Source organism: Hyperolius riggenbachi, chromosome 3, assembly GCF_040937935.1.
Source record: "Hyperolius riggenbachi isolate aHypRig1 chromosome 3, aHypRig1.pri, whole genome shotgun sequence".
NCBI lineage: Eukaryota > Metazoa > Chordata > Amphibia > Anura > Hyperoliidae > Hyperolius > Hyperolius riggenbachi.
This window is the reverse complement of record NC_090648.1, coordinates 450,159,764-450,177,535: the sequence shown is the minus strand read 5'-3', so window position 1 is coordinate 450,177,535 and position 17,772 is coordinate 450,159,764. Positions and strand designations below refer to the sequence as shown.

The window sequence follows — 17,772 nt, the reverse complement described above, 5'->3', positions numbered from 1 at the left end:
ATACAAGGATGACATACATAGGGTTATACACATAGAACAAAGTTATACATACAAATTGTACAAAATACATGATCATGCAATATGGGCTGGTTAGGTAGGCCCAGTAATACAAGTACAGGCTGTCATAGGACAGGAGCACATGATCCTGTAGATTACACTAGGGAGTGGAGGACCCTGCCAGAGGCTTACAATCTAAAGGGAGGGGTGGAAACACTAGGGGGGGCTGTTAAATATTCCTTAGAGAGTTACTGTGTGGTAGGAGGTGGGTAGGCCATCATAAAGAGGTGGGTTTTGAGGGCTTGCTTGAATGTGTTGAAAGAGGGAGCAAGTCTGATGGGTGGTGGAAGGGCATTCCAGAGGGTGGGGGCAGCTCTTGAGAAATTCTGCAGGCGGGCATGGTAGTGTGAAATGCGCGGGGTGGTGAGGCGAAGGTCGTTGGAGGAACGGAGGGGGCGACCTGGTGTATACTTGTGAACAAGCTGCGAGATGTAGGTAGGGCATGTTTTGTGCACAGATTTATACGCCAGGCATAGGATCTTGAAACTTATCCTGAGACGGATAGGGAGCCAGTGCATGGATTCACAAAGGGGAGATGTGGATGCAGAGCGGTGCGAAGAATGGATGAGTCTTGCAGCCGCGTTCATCACTGATTGAAGGGGGGCAGTGCGTTTCAGGGGGAGGCCAGAAAGGAGTGAGTTACAGTAATCAAGGCGGGAGATGATGAGGGCATGGATGAGCAGTTTGGTCGTGTCCGGGGTTAAGAATGGGCGGATCTTGGAGATATTACGGAGGTGGAAATTGCAGGCTCTTGTGATGTTTTGGATGTGTGGGATGAAGGAGAGGTCAGAGTCCAAGGTGACACCCAGGCAGCGGGCCTGGGAGGTAGGGAGAATGGTTGTGTTGTCGATTGTGAGGTGGAAACCTGGGATGGGTGCAGCAGCATGGGGTGGAAGGATCAGGAGCTCAGTTTTGTCTAGGTTAAGCTTTAGGAACCTAGCTGACATCCAGGAGGAAATTGCTGAGAGACACGAGGAGACCTTGTTTATGGTGGTGGCTGAGAGATCGGGGGTATGGAGGTAAATCTGAGTGTCATCTGCATAAAGGTGGTAATTGAAGCCCAGGGAGGAGATAAGCTTGCCAATTGAGGAAGTGTATATGGAGAAAAGAAGGGGGCCTAGAACAGAGCCCTGGGGGACCCCAACTGAAAGGGGGGCAGGAGTTGAGGAGGAGCCATTGAAGGAAGTGGTGAAGGAGCGATTGGATAGGTAGGAGGAGATCCAGGCCAAGGCAAGCCCATGGATGCCCATGGACTGTAGTGATTGGAGGAGGAGGGAGTGGTCAACAGTGTCAAATGCTGCAGAGAGGTCAAGGAGGAGCAGGATGGAATAACTGCCTTTGGCCTTGGCAAGGGTAAGGTCGTTGACCACCTTGGCGAGGGCTGTTTCAGTTGAGTGCGCAGGTCGGAATCCAGACTGTAGGGGGTCAAGTAGGGCATTGGTGTTGATGTATTGGGTAATGCGCTGGTGGACTAGGCGTTCGAGGAGTTTAGAAGCATAGGGAAGGAGGGAGATTGGGCGGTAGTTTGAGGGTAGGGATGGGTCGAGTGAGGGTTTTTTCAGCAGGGGAAGCACAGTGGCCTGTTTGAATGCTTTGGGGAAGATGCCTGTGGAAAGGGAGAGATTGAACAAGGAGGTGAGGACTGGGGCCAGGTCAGAGAAGTGGGGACGAAGAGTATTCGCGGGTACCGGATCACAGGGAGAGGATGTGGGGGGGGGGGGAAGCCACTAGCAGCAGGCTGACTTCATCAATGGTGGCAGGAGCAAAAGAGGCGAGGGGTGGATGAGACAAGGGAGCCGCTGGGAGGGAAGGCAAGGGGACAACCTGAGACGCATTGGTAAGGGAGGGATGGAGGGGGGAAATTTCATTGCGTATTGTTGCAATTTTAGTGGTGAAGTGGTTGGCAAGGTCATTGGCTGAGAGGGAGGAGCTGGGAGGGGGAGGAGTGGGGTTGAGGAGGGAATTGAAGGTAGCAAAAAGCTGTCGAGGGTTGGAAGCTTGGGTTACAATCAGTGCTGCAAAGTACCTTTGTTTAGCCTCGGAGAGGGCAGTGTGGAAGAGTAACAGTTTGGCCTTGTAATCTAGGAAGTCAGCATTGAGATGTGATTTCCTCCATTTCCGTTCGGCTGCTCGAGTTTCTTTCCTGAGGTGTTGTGTGTGTTGGTGTTGTGCCAGGGTTGGGGGTTGGGGGGCTTGATAGGGCGGAAGATTGAGGGGGCAGCTTGATCTAAAGCAGATGAGAGGGCAAGGTTATATTGTGCAGCCGCTTCATTGGGGCATGTTAGGGTGGGTAGGTGGGAGGAGAGGGAGAGAAGGGGACTTGCTAGGACATTTGGGCTGAGATTACGTAGGTCTCTCTGCCATCGACCAGGCTGAGGGGTGGGGAGAGAAGTTGTTGGTGGGGAGATAGTGAAGGTGAGGAGGTGATGGTCAGAGATAGGGAAAGGTGCGATGTCCAGGTTGCTGAGGGAGGTGGACTTTGAGAATATGAGGTCAAGAGTATGACCAGCGCGGTGGGTGGTGGAATTTGTGTGCTGAGAGAGACCAAGGGATTTGGTGAGGGAGAGTAGCTGCTTGGCAGCAGTGGAGATAGGCTCATCGATAGGTAAGTTGAAATCCCCGAGTATGATGGTGGGGAGGTCAGATGACAGGATGTGGGGGAGCCAGGAGGCCAGGTTGTCCAGGAAGAGTGAAGTTGGAGCAGATGGGGGGTGATATAGGACCGCAATAATGGCTGGGAGAGGTTGGTACAGGCGGATTACATGGGCCTCGAAGGATGAGAAGTGCAGGGAAGGGGGCGGTGATAGGACCCGGAAGGTGCATGGTGCGGAGAGAAGCAGACCCACTCCTCCTCCAGACCTGTTGTCAGGTCTGGGGGTGTGACTGAGATGCAGTCCCCCATAGGAGAGAGCAGCGGCTGCGGTACAGTCAGAGGGGGTGAGCCATGTCTCTGTGAGGGCGAGGAAGGTGAGGGATTTAGAGAGGAAGAGCTCATGGATGGATGTGAGCTTGTTGCGGACAGATCTGGCATTCCATAGACCACAAAACAGAGGGAGAGAGTGCCTGGGGGTTGTATGGATGGGAATGAGATTATTATGGTGTGGTCTGCGGATGCAAGAGGAGTGTGGAGGGGCTGGAAGGGGGTTGGCTGGGAGTTTGGGGACCAGTGAGGGTCTAGGAATGGGTGGGTTGAGGATGGAGGGAGAAAGCACTGGGACCAGCTGGAGAAGCAGGTGGAGGAATAGCATGTGGTAGTGGTGGAGGGGTGGCAAAGGATTGGTAATAATATGGTGGGTGAAGTGTGGGTGAGCCAGAGAAAGGACTGGGGGGAAGGGGTGCATTACGTTGTGTGGAGAGGAGGCTGGCAGTGGTTTGGACAGAGGTAGATGTGTAGAGAACGGTGGAAAATGCATGGAGTAGGAGAGAGGAAGCAATGTGTGTGAGGTTTGGATAGTGATCAGGAATGCAGGTGAGGCTAAAAGATTGAGGAAGTTACTTTTGGTGTAATGCTGATTTCTGCTGAATTGCTGTTGAATTCTGGTAAATTCTGGTTAATTTCCACCCTTTGAAACGACCCTTAGAAGACGACCCGAAGTCGGCCGGCCCGGCTACCAGACCTCCTGATATACACACAGCATCAGAGCAAATGAGTAATCAGGATGGTCTGGCAGACGATTTGCAATTAAGCAGGGGGGAGGGCCACTATAGTCTCCTGCAAATCAAACAAGCTTGTAGGTGTTACAACTTTGTTTGAAATTACAGATAGGCCAGCAGTGTGAAACAAAAGCCAGAATTTCAATAGCAAGTAGTAAATTACAATGTAAATATGTTACTTAGGCGCTACTAATATGAAAAGCAGAGCAGGACAGCAGAAATGAGCCACATGTAATATATTAGAGATGAAACATACACAGCAGATGGATGCAGCAGGAATCGGTTTCAAATTGAGTGCAGGTCAGATTAGAGATGAAACATACACAGCAGATGGATGCAGCAGGAATCGGTTTCAAATTGATAGCAACTTAGCAAGTCCCATCGGTCAAGCTAAAAAGCAAGGTTTGTTGGGACCATTCAAAATACAGCTGGTGTCTCTACATGGGTGAACTATATCCATTTCCCGATGTGAAGAGGTTGAAGCAGTCGTAGATTGTTCCACTGATCATCCTGGAATCTTCTTCATGTCATACAGCTTTCTGCTCTACACCCTTTAGTACAAACGTTCCTTTTCTATCTCAGATTCTGGAGACAGATACTGCACATGCATAAAGTAGCCATCCTTGATTATGATGTAGGAGTTCAAGCGTAATACCACCAGTCATGTACCTGTGCTGCTATAATAAATGTGCCCTTTCTGCTCTTTTTATTACAGAATGACCTAGCTGCTGATAAGGATAGAACTCTGCAATATATGCTTAGGGCCATTACTGATGTGCTGGCTGATGTGCTGGTAAAGAAACTTTGAAATACAATAATAAATCATTATATACAGTATATATGCATAATATATATATATATATATATATATATATATATATATATATATATATACAGGATCTTCTAAAAAAATTAGCATATTGTGATAAAGTTCATTATTTTCTGTAATGTACTGATAAACATTAGACTTTCACATATTTTTAGATTCCAATACACACAACTGAAGTAGTTCAAGCCTTTTATTGTTTTAATATTGATGATTTTGGCATACAGCTCATGAAAACCCAAATTTGCTATCTCAAAAAATTAGCATATTTCATCCGACCAATAAAAGAAAAGTGTTTTTAAAACAAAAAAAGTCAACCTTCAAATAATTATGTTCAGTTATGCACTCAATACTTGGTCGGGAATCCTTTTGCAGAAATGACTGCTTCAATGCGGTGTGGCATGGAGGCAATCAGCCTGTGGCACTGCTCTGGTGTTATGGAGGCCCAGGATGCTCCGATAGCGGCCTTAAGCTCATCCAGAGTGTTGGGTCTTGCGTCTCTCAACTTTCTCTTCACAATATCCCACAGATTCTCTATGAGGCTCAGGTCAGGAGAGTTGGCAGGCCAATTGAGCACAGTACTACCATGGTCAGTAAATCATTTACCAGTGGTTTTGGCACTGTGAGCAGGTGCCAGGTCGTGCTGAAAAATGAAATCTTCATCTCCATAAAGCTTCTCAGCAGATGGAAGCATGAACCCACTTTTGAACAAGAAACAGCGGCAGAAGCGGCTGACCTGGGCACAGAGAAGCAGCACTGGACTGTTGCTCAGTGGTCCAAAGTACTTTTTTCGGATGAGAGCAACTTTTGCATGTCATTCGGAAATCAAGGGCCCAGAGTCTGGAGGAAGACTGGGGAGAGGGAAATGCCAAAATCCCTGAAGTCCAGAGTCAAGTACCCACAGTCAGTGATGGTCTGGGATGCCATGTCAGCTGCTGGTGTTGGTCCACTGTGTTTTATCAAGGGCAGGGTCAATGCAGCTAACTATCAGGAGATTTTGGAGCACTTCATGCTCCCATCTGCTGAAAAGCTTTATGGAGATGAAGATTTCATTTTTCAGCACGACCTGGCACCTGCTCACAGTGCCAAAACCACTGGTAAATGGTTTACTGACCATGGTATTACTGTGCTCAATTGGTCTGCCAACTCTCCTGACCTGAACCCCATAAAGAATCTGTGGGATATTGTGAAGAGAAAGTTGAGAGACGCAAGACCCAACACTCTGGATGAGCTTAAGGCCTCTATCGAAGCATCCTGGGCCTCCATAACACCTGAGCAGTGCCACAGGCTGATTGCCTCCATGCCACGCCGCATTGAAGCAGTCATTTCTGCAAAAGGATTCCCGACCAAGTATTGAGTGCATAACTGAACATAATTATTTGAAGGTTGACTTTTTTTGTTTTAAAAACACTTTTCTTTTATTGGTCGGATGAAATATGCTAATTTTTTGAGATAGGAATTTGGGGTTTTCATGAGCTGTATGCCAAAATCATCGATATTAAAACAATAAAAGGCTTGAACTACTTCAGTTGTGTGTATTTGAATCTAAAATGTATGAAAGTCTAATGTTTATCAGTACATTACAGAAAATAATGAATCTTAACACAATATGCTAATTTTTTGAGAAGATCCTGTGTATATATATATATATATATATATATATATATATATATATATATATATATATATATATAATATATATATATATATATATATATATATATATATATATATATATATATATATATATGTACATATATATATATATATGTACATATATATCGCTAATATTATCAATGCGACAGTTTGAATGTTTGGATGTTTGTTACTCTGGAGTTCCTCTTTGTGTAAAAGGACCTTCGTTTATGTGGTTGTCAACTTGTCAAGAGTAGTGGAGTTAGGAATTCGGACCTAAAAAATGAGAGTGGCATCTATAAAACCTATAAAAGATTCCAACTCTTACAGTCTATCAATTTTTTGTTCTATCTGTGATCGGAGAGATTCCCCATCACTTCTGATAAAGTAATATGTAAAAGATGGACATATAGTAGAATATAGTAAAATATTCAAGATACCCAATTTTTACATGAATTATCCTGGTTTCAGCATCAGAAACACACCTTATATCTATGTATTGTTGTATATTAGTATGTAGCTCCGCCCTGCCAGTGTTGCTTAGACTAGGCTGTTTATCTATGTGGAATTCTTCTCTCAGGGCATTATTTATTCTGGCTTCAGAACACACAGTAAACAAACATTCTGCAGTGATGCACCTGCCAGCAGTAAAGATGGCACCTCCTGAGATACATTTTATAATGCAAATCAGGGTGATGAAATATTGGGCAGACTCTGACTGAATAAATTACAAAATAAATATTGTAAAAAATAAGTAATTTTACTCATTACATTCTATTCAGTAAAGTTCCTCTTAAAAGGGAAGAGTGGGATGCGTTCTGTTCTATCCTCCACTAACTCTTGCCACTGCTCAAGTGCTGTATTGCTATAATACCATAAAGGACCACTATTGCAGAAAAAAGAAAAAATCTAAAAATTTAAATACACATACAAATAAGAAATATGTTTTTTCCAGAGTAAAATGGCATACATTACTCCTCCTCCTCTTTTGCTGTCTCTTGAAAATAAAAAAATATACCTTTTATGACTAGCAGCACCAGGTAAGAATTATGTTTTAACTAGAGGTTAGGTCTCTTCCGTGGGGGCACTTCATTGCTGTGGAAGAGTCTAGTAGGGAATCATTTGTTCACATATTATTTATGCTGCAGCTAACACCCTCCTTTGCTGTTCCTGTTTTGAATGCAAGCTGTGTAATTTGCCTGTTTTTCGAGCTCTGCACAACTATGCAGGTAGTGTATTCGGGTGCAGCCTCTGTCTGGAAGCGCTGCCAATCTCTCCTACTGTACAAAACAAACCTAAGTATACTTATAGCAAGCTGCATCCATGTGCTTCAGTTTGCATTCATATTTTTAGATTAGGGATTAGTGCATCATTTGCATATGATTTGTATTTAAGGTGTGAATTTTCGCCCGGGGGGGGGGGGGGGGGGGGAATCTGCACACCTCCGGTGGTTTCATTTCATTTGCAGCCTTGGAGCGCTGTCAATTGTTTTGCTGTCACTTTTCTCCTATGTTGATGTCTCTTACAGTAGTTGGTAGAAGTGTGACAAAAAGTCATGTTTTTGACAAGTCCATCTCCTAATGGGGGATTCTGAATATTTAATTTATTCTTTACAAAAGCACTCCCTGGAAAAGAACTATACAAAGATGCAGACCACCCCCCTTCTTGTTTTCACACACTGCCGTTCGCTAAGTGCTTTTGAAAATAAAGAAAACCCTGAGAATCTCCCAAGAGGAGATGAGCTAGTGCAAAACCTGTCAGTTCTGTCAGATTTTTACTACCTACTGTAAGTGACAGCAACATAGGAGAAAAATTATTTGTAGCACATTTTACTCTGGCAGAAATGTACTTTTGATTTATGTGTTCTCATGTGTTTTAAACTGTACATATTTTTGTGATAGTGGTCCTTAAACAGTTTTGCCCCAGCAGCAATACAAGATGAACAGCGTATTACTCTAAGAGAGACAGGTCTTCCAATACTGTATATTACATTTAGAAGTACCTCTCTGTACACATACAGACATTAGAGGGAGATGGTATTTTAAAATAGAAATGTAAATATGTGTGTGTATGTGTGTGTTTTGGTGTTTAGAATGTTTAATTAACAATTATGAACTTCTTTTCATACATATTGCAGGCTTCTTTTGACCTTGGATTGTTAACTACACCTTCCGGTAGACCAGTGGTAAGACACATATGCCAATTGTAGATTTGAATCACATTTGTAGCAAGTTGAAGAAATTAAAGGACAACTATCAAAGTTAGCTAAAATTCTAAATGCCACATATATTTCCAGTAATTACTAGCAAATAGCAATACAAGCGATTTTTTTTTCATCTTTTCATTTGTGCCACAAAAAAAAAAAAAAAAAAAAAAAAAAAAAGGACAGAATAGAGTCCTCACTGTGGGGATTACTATGGAGGACTGTGTCCAGCACATCCAGCATACAGAGACAGTCCTCACCAGCAGTAATGCTTTGAGTAAAATGAGTTCAGAATGATAGAAAGCAGACATATACCTACACATAGTTTGTAAATAACATCATCTGCAGCTGTGTGCCTGATCCTATCTCTGTCTCTCTCTGTGCCTTAGCAGTGTAAATAGTTTACAGCCAGGGAGAAGTGTAACCTAGCTACATAGTACAGATCTGCCTCCCCCCAATGCCAATACAAAATTGTTACAAACAGCTGGTAAACACTGCATTTTTTTCATACTGGCTGTGGTGAGAGACGTCTGAAAAGCTTTTTAGTGTTGCTGGCTAACATTTTTTCAGGAATATGGGGTTTACAGAAAAACTATTCCTTTGATAGTTGTTCTTTAAACTGAAGCTATGTACACACCTTTAATCTCTGTTCCCCGGTAGGGATCGGGGCTTGATCCTTCGAATGACAGTTTGTGGCAGAGTTCTATATAAACAGTTTTGCCCCAGCAGCAATACAAGATGAACAGCGTATTACTCTAAGAGAGACAGGTCTTCCAATACTGTATATTACATTTAGAAGTACCTCTCTGTACACATACAGACATTAGAGGGAGATGGTATTTTAAAATAGAAATGTAAATATGTGTGTGTATGTGTGTGTTTTGGTGTTTCGAATGTTTAATTAACAATTATGAACTTCTTTTCATACATATTGCAGGCTTCTTTTGACCTTGGATTGTTAAATACACCTTCCGGTAGACCAGTGGTAAGACACATATGCCAATTGTAGATTTGAATCACATTTGTAGCAAGTTGAAGAAATTAAAGGACAACTATCAAAGTTAGCTAAAATTCTAAATGCCACATATATTTCCAGTAATTACTAGCAAATAGCAATACAAGCGATTTTTTTTTCATCTTTTCATTTGTGCCACACAAAAAAAAAAAAAAAAAAAAAAAAAGGACAGAATAGAGTCCTCACTGTGGGGATTACTATGGAGGACTGTGTCCAGCACATCCAGCATACAGAGACAGTCCTCACCAGCAGTAATGCTTTGAGTAAAATGAGTTCAGAATGATAGAAAGCAGACATATACCTACACATAGTTTGTAAATAACATCATCTGCAGCTGTGTGCCTGATCCTATCTCTGTCTCTCTCTGTGCCTTAGCAGTGTAAATAGTTTACAGCCAGGGAGAAGTGTAACCTAGCTACATAGTACAGATCTGCCTCCCCCCAATGCCAATACAAAATTGTTACAAACAGCTGGTAAACACTGCATTTTTTTCATACTGGCTGTGGTGAGAGACGTCTGAAAAGCTTTTTAGTGTTGCTGGCTAACATTTTTTCAGGAATATGGGGTTTACAGAAAAACTATTCCTTTGATAGTTGTTCTTTAAACTGAAGCTATGTACACACCTTTAATCTCTGTTCCCCGGTAGGGATCGGGGCTTGATCCTTCGAATGACAGTTTGTGGCAGAGTTCTATACAAACTTGTCTCTAGCCTGCAGGCAGAACCTCTGTACACACACACATGCTTAATTCTTGCCCGAGGTGGTCTTTATGATCTGGTGTCTGTATGCAGCTTTAGTGTAAAGGTATTTATCAATGATATCATCCTGACTGTACAAATGTATGTAGTAGAAATGTAAACTGACTGAATATGCTTTGAATGTATACTTCAGGTATTCCCTCATATTACATAAAGGTTGTAAGATTGTACAGTCAGGATTGTATCATTAATGGGCATCATATGGCTGCATACTCTACAGAGCAACAAACTTGCTTGCAGTACTGGTTTCCCTATATGGAGCTCTTGTGGGGGATTGAAGGCCACATCAAATGACACCGTTTTAAGGGTAACTAAAGTGAAATAAAAGTTGCCAGTTTAATTTACCTGGGGCTTCTTCCAGCCTCCTGTAGTCCTTCTGGCCCCTCACCATAATTTTTGCTCTGCTCTGTTCAACAGCAGTGCCTTTCTGAAAGCTGGCCACCTGAGCCAGTGGCAGGCTACTGCGCATGCACACCTCCTCGATTGGACCCCCATTGTCAGGAGTGTACGGCACATGCACAGATGCAATTTTTACAGCTGCACAAGTGGAGAACGCTCCCGTCCTTGGGAATGCCAACAAGAGTTGCACAGCTCGGGCCTGCTCATGCAGCTTTTGGAGGGCCACAGCTGCTGATTGAAGCAGAGAGGAAAATCTGTGCGGGACCACGAGAACTACAGGGGGCTGGAGGAAGCCCAAAGTAAGTAAAACCGGCCATCATTATTTAACTTTGTTTCCTTTAAGCCTGGTACACACATGTAATTTTGATTGGCCAATGGCTGACCACTTTTACCACCTCCATATACCATGAGAGCCAACAGATTCTGAATACTATGAACAGATTGTTCAGGCAAGTGCTCATACTACATGGAAGTGGTAAAATTGTCCACTCAAGATTGGATGTGTGTACCAGGCTTTATGATTCCATCGATTCCCGATACATTTTTAATTAAATATATTGGAATTTATCACTATCCTATTACAGTTCAGCCAGAGAAGCAGCAACCAACTTAGCATATTGGGCGGTAATTGACCCGTGTATCATAGGCCCGGATTTACATCACAGGAGCCTGTAGGCACCGATATCCTGGCACCCTAGACTCCGCCCTCCATGTATCTACAAACACCAGTGTGCTGGCTGACCCAGCTGTTGTTTCTCCCTTACTTCCCTTGCATGTCATAGTTAGGTACAGGTGCCCCTTAGAATTAGGCAGCCAGAGCTATCCTCAGTATTAAGTAGCTAGAGGTGCCCCCAAGCATTAGGTAGCTAGAGGTGCCCCCAACTGAAGGGAGATCTGAACTGTGGAATGCCAGACTCGGGTGAGTAACCTCTCATTCATGCTCTGCTCAGGACTCTGCATAGGAAAGGAGGTAGGGAGTCACTTGGGGAGGGGAGTAAGCTGCCTTTCCATCAACAGGCGCCTGTAGGCACGTGCCTATAGTGCCTTATGGTAAATCCGGCCTTGCGTGTATGCTGAACCTAACTCAAAGTAACAACCAAAAAACAATAGGAATTTATCTTTTACTGATTTGTTCTGAATATCCTGACATCAGATATGTTATGGTACTTTGTACATTATCAAGACAACCCGATTCATCTAAAATGTTCAACTCTTGTTTCCTTTATACAGCGACCACTCGTCGAAAAAGTATCCAAATATCTTGTGAGTATAATATGTGGAAAATGTTGTCATTTTGTTTAGCACTGGTGCATTAAAATGAGTATTTATAAAAAATCAAGATATATATATATATATATCTCTTACTAATATTATAAGTGCAACAGTTTGGATGTTTGTTACTCAATTAGGCAACAATGGCTGAACGGATTTGAATGAAACTTGGCACACACATAGTACATTACCTGGAATAGCATATAGGATGCTTTTTACCCCCATAACCAAAAAGTAGACAGAGACAAATACAAATTTCACTGGGAAAATGTAAACTGCAGTCATTCTTACACTGTTAATGGTAGGCAGGGATGCTCAAATCCGACCAGGGAGACATCCGGATAGTTTCTAACCGGATATCTCCCAATAAAGCTGTGCGGGCGGGGGGGTGTCAATCTTACCAGAATGACGTCTTCTTTCGTCCGTACGCGTTGCTTCCCACGATGCGCTCCAAGCGCCGCATGCGCCGGTCCCGGAGGAGAGTGGCGGGGGGGGGGGGGGGGTGTCAATCTTACCAGAATGACGTCTTCTTTCGTCCGTACGCGTTGCCACCCAAGATGGAGGAAGTGTTTGTAGTTACGAGACCGGGGCATGCGGCGCTTGGAGCGCATCGTGGGAGGCAACGCGTACGGACGAAAGAAGATGTCATTCTGGTAAGATTGACCCCCCCCCCCGCACAGCTTTATTGGGAGATATCCAGATAGCAACTATCCGGATGTCTCCCGGGTCGGATTTGAGCATCCCTCATGGTAGGGTTCTCAAACTTTGACCAGCTGGTTACTGGGTGACTGGGATTAGTATTCAGAAAAGTGGGTGGAACCTACAAAAGCCAATCAAAATTCACCTTTTTATTTTCAAGGGGAATATTTAATTGCAGCCATTCTTGCACTGTTAGTGGCACAAGCCTCAAACCTGGTACAGTTGGTCGTTGGGTGACTGGGGTTCAAATTCAGAAAAGGAGGTGGAGCCGCAGCCAGTCAGATTTGTTTCATTCCAACACCAGCCAAATACATCAAAACAACAATGAGGACAAGGCACTCCACGAGCTTCAAACTTGCGTTTGTTTATTCAGAGCTTAGACACATACATGTTACGGGTCACCTGACCCTCACTTGAGGATGAGTCAGGTGACCCATAACATGTATGTGTCTAAGCTCTGAATAAACAAATGCAAGTTTGAAGCTCGTGGAGTGCCTTGCCCTCATTGTTGTTGGGATTTACTGTGGCTGGAGTGGTGAACCTACTGGACGAGTGCACCGGCAAGCTACCCCATCCAGGTTAGCAACACTGAAGGAGCACCTAGGTGAATATTGGAGTGACCAGCCAAAACCATGCCTGGCCAACGCCGGGCCATCAGCTAGTTTATACAATATATGTGTATATACAATATATAATAATATATATATACCGTATATACTCGCAAGCAAGCCGAATTTTTGACCCCCCAAAAGTGGGCCAAAAGTTGGGGGGTCGGCTTGCTTGCGAGTGATGTGGTCCGTGGTCCGTGGTTACTAGCTATACTGGGCACTTTACTAGCTATACTGAGGCACTAGCTACCCATACTGGGCACTATACTAGCTATATTGGGACACACTGGGGGGATCACGCGGCCAGCATTTCCTACCCCCGACTTATACGAGGGTAAATCATTTTTTCCTGTTTTTTTTTTTCAGGTAAAAGTTGGGGGGTCGGCTTATATGCGGGTCGGCTTGCTTGCGAGTATATACGGTATATAAATGCCAAGGGATAAGCAGGACAAACCAAATTTTATGCAATTCTATGCAAAGCATGCACGCAGCACTGGAAGTCCCCAGACTCCATCAGAAATATACAAATACAGAGGGGCTGCAGCACACTCTGTATTTGTATATATATATATATATATATATATATATATATATATATATATATATATATATATATATATATATATATATATATATGTTTGCTCCTATTCTATAAATCAGTTTTGAAAATAAAAATTATATTGGTTGGTGTGTGCAAAACCTTAGGACCGGTCTCACATCTATAACTGGTGTTTTCAATGTGCCTCTATTTTATGATCGCACCGCAACCCTAAAAAAAATCTCGTAGATCCTTGCGGTAATGCATATTAATGTAATTCATAGTGTAAAATTCGTGGAGTGGAGGAGCACTCAGTAAAAGGAGAAATTCCTGCATTCCTGCAAGTCAAAGGTCTCAGCACCAATGAGGCCCATACAGCATGCATACAAAAAAGGCTGGCACCACAGAATAAAAATAAGCTCTTTATTGAAATGCCATTAAAATGGCATAATAGTCAAAAAAATAGGCTTTGGCGGCAAAGCCTATTTTTTTTGACTATTATGTCATTTTAATGGCATTTCAATAAAGAGCTTATTTTTATTCTGTGGTGCCAGCCTTTTTTGTATGCATGCTGTAATTCATGTTGTAAAATATACCTAGGGCTTGATTCACTAAACCGTGCTAATTCATAGCACGGCCGCGCTAGCTTTTTTGAGCGTGTTTTCGCACACAATCACAAATTTTTGCGCGCAATGGCAAACTTTTCACTTGAAAGTTCAGTTTGCACGCAAAAACGCTAGCGCGGCCGTGCTATGAGTTAGCACGGTTTAGAGAATCAAGCCCCATGAGTGAGGCTCTCTACCTCTCACTTCTTGTGGCGGAAATACGTATTGCAAGCAAGTGTATTGACAAATTTTGCTTCAGTGCATGCGCACTGCAACGCTAAAAAGTAAAAATATTTGCGGTACCATTGACTTACATGACTTCTGGCTAACGAACGTCACCGCAGATGCTGGCCCATAACGCGCTGTTGCCCTAGCTGTAATTTGCCTACTTCCACCGCATTGCATCATATCAGGTATGAAATGTCCCATAGACTTTCATTGCTGTAGCGTTACCCTGCGTTAAAAATGGGTAATGCAACGCAATGAAAATGTGCTAGTGTGAAAGGGACCTAAAGAGTAAAAGCATTGTACAACATTCTGCAACTCTACCCCCCCCCCCCTCCCCCGTCCCCAGCTTTATCCACAAATTTCCATATCTACGAGGTACATACTACTTGTACAGCAAAATGAATAATGCCTATTTTTTTACCCCGCCCACTTCCCTTCCCTTTTAGAGGACAGGTGTCTCATGCCCAGATGTCAGATCAGTGACATTTAGAAACTTAAGGTCAGTGCACACCAAAAAGCGATAGCGTAATCGCAAACGCTCAGCGCTTTTGAAGTGATTTTTCAGAGCGATTCTAGGCATGTGCCTAGCGATTTTCTAATTATGCCAAGTGATTTTTGGAGCGTTTTGGTGTAGCATTATTTAAGTTTTTGTTACAGTAGAGCTGGAACTGAACAGCTTCTGTAACAACAAACACTTGGAAAATCACTCTGCTCTAGCGCTTTTCAGAGCGATTTTCCACTTTCCTATACTTAACATTAAGGCTCAGAAATCAGCAGAAATGCTGCACGACCTGCGTTTGCGTTTGGGAAAAAACACATCGCTCCGGTGTTATCCATCCCATTCAAATACATCAGCCAAGCGCTTTTTAAAATGCTAGCGTTTTAAAAAAGTGTTCTTGGTTTGCACCAGTGAGGGGTAGTTAGAGTCGCAGAGCATAAAATAGTGTGTTTATAGTTTTTTGTTTATATACATCTGTAAAGGTGCACATACACATCAGATCTTCTGAATCTGATCCTAAGCTAAATACTCACCTGAAGTTGGATTGGTGAACCTCACAGCGACCCCTTCCGACAAATGAGGTTCCCTGATTCATCTTCTGAACCTGCAGGAACACGCAACGGCACACAGGTGAGAACGGGAGATCAAACGATTGCAGTACTTTGCACAGGAGCCATCAGGGATCTTAAAAATACCATCCGTTGTGACGGTTGTTATTACCAAACATTGTTTGTGTAATCGCACGCCTGTACATACCTCATGAGATCGCGGAAACGACTGCTCGTCGCTCACAAAATCATTGCTTGTCGGAAAAATCGATGTAAAAATCACAAAGTGGGTATAGGCCTATAGAGGGATTGAATCCTTTCACCTACTACACATAGTTTTTTCATGAAATCCATTGAATTACAACATTGCACCATTTAATGGAATGCAGGACTATGGGCTATCGATTAAGCATCGCTGCTCCACCAGCCTCGATCAATCAAGATTATCCGCCCAGTCAGCTTGATAAGTTTGATTGATTTTCAGCAATTCTCTAAAAAGTTTTCTAAAAATTACGATCAATGTGGCATGTTGTGCTAAAGACTATCAGCGAATTCTATCTCAGTGATCAAATCTGCTGGGAATGTTGGGGAAAGTCAAAGAAGGTTCAGTGCAGATGGTAATAAGTACTGTAGATAATAGTAGCTGCAACGTGCATACAAATGCTTAATAGTTGGCTGCAAGTTTCTGCTACAAAGCTGTTAGCGTGACATGTTTCTGTATACCTAATTACCTTTTGTCAGCCATTTTTTATTTTTATTTTTTACATGCACTCCACATTCTTTTGTGGCTCTCCAGCTTGCCAGTGTGCACCCCGCTACCTATTGCAGAGTGCAGCAGGGGGCGCTTGAGATTAACCTGCTCTGGATGCAGGATCTGCACTACTCTTAGCCAGGGATGCTCATCACGAGGTCGTGATCACGAGTAACTTGTGATCATGAGCCATTTTTTCCAATCACAAGGTCGTAATTGGCTCTCGATCACGAATGCCGATCAGGCAAAGCCCCCTTACATGCCAGAAACACCAAATTTGCCAGATATGTTAAGAAGAACAGTAGGAAAAAGAGGAATTTTTTTTTTCAAAAATAACTTATAGTTTTTGAGAAAAGAACAATGGGAACAAGAGGAAAAAAATGGGGTAAATGACAGTTAAAGTATTTACCACATTTATATGTATCATTTTTCAATTGAAACTTTAAAATCGATTTTCTCGAAAACGATAAGGTCTTTTTGAAAAAAAAAATCCTCTTGTTCCTACTGTTCTTCTTAACATATCTGGCAAATTTGGTGTTTCTGGCATGTAAGGGGGCTTTGCTATTAACCATTAAAGTTGGCGGGTTTTTAATCACGAATACCACTCGTGATTCGTTATTACATGCGGTTATTCCACTCAAAACCACACTCGAGTCGGATATTCCTTTCTACTCGTGATCAGTAGGCAATTCGTAAGTGGGTGAAATTCGAATTCGTGATCACTCTAATTTGTGATTGGGGGTATCCGAGCACAACTGCTCTGAGCTTGGTATAGCCAGCTGGAGCAGCCCTGCCCCAAGTTATTGTACACAAGATAACTCGTTCATGGTTGCTAAACATGCCCATACAGCAGACCATGAATGGGCAGATTGACCCAGAGACAGATCTCTCTCTATTCGAATCTGATTGGAAAGAGATCTGTTGCTTGCCCATACGCCACAGGCTGATTCCCGATCAATTTCAGCATGAAATCAATCTGGAATCATCCTTGTGACACTGCATTCGCCACCTCGCCAACCCGACGCTGTCCCCCCTAATGCTCAATGTACCCCCACAGTGCCCAGTGCACTACACATTACCTGTCCGTGTCTGCCACTTATCCGCTGCTGCTGCTGGTGCCTCGCCCCCTTTTTTGGTCATGTCAGATTGAATTTTGATCAAGTATTACGATTGATCTGACATATTGGAGCTTCGATTTCAATCAAAGTGATCAGATCTACTGGGAAAATCAGTAAATGTATGACTACCTTAAAGAATCCCCATGGTGAACATAAATAGTGTTCTTTTACTCACAGGGGTTTCTTCCATCCCCCATAGTATTGCATATCCCTTGTTGTCCTCCCGGGCCTCTTCCTTGATCCACTGTTCTGCCCAGTACAGTCACAGACTACTGTGCATGCGCTGGTCTGGTGGTACACCTCCTTGATTGCACTCCCATGGCCTGGGCGCATTTTGTGCATGTGCGGCTACTAGCCTTA

General features: G+C 43.3%; 1 protein-coding gene across 5 annotated transcripts in view; it reads left to right on the top strand.

Moving 5' to 3' along the window:
• LOC137564233 (WAG22 antigen-like) overlaps positions 1–17,772 on the top strand; it is a 115,434-nt gene that overhangs the window by 84,871 nt on the left and 12,791 nt on the right. For all 5 annotated transcript variants that reach the window (XM_068277835.1, XM_068277838.1, XM_068277833.1 and 2 more), the window contains 4 exons: positions 4,427–4,504; positions 8,310–8,357; positions 9,313–9,360; positions 11,777–11,809. In XM_068277835.1, coding sequence (XP_068133936.1) covers positions 4,427–4,504; positions 8,310–8,357; positions 9,313–9,360; positions 11,777–11,809 — 207 coding nt within the window. The remainder of the gene's footprint in view (positions 1–4,426; positions 4,505–8,309; positions 8,358–9,312; positions 9,361–11,776; positions 11,810–17,772) is intronic.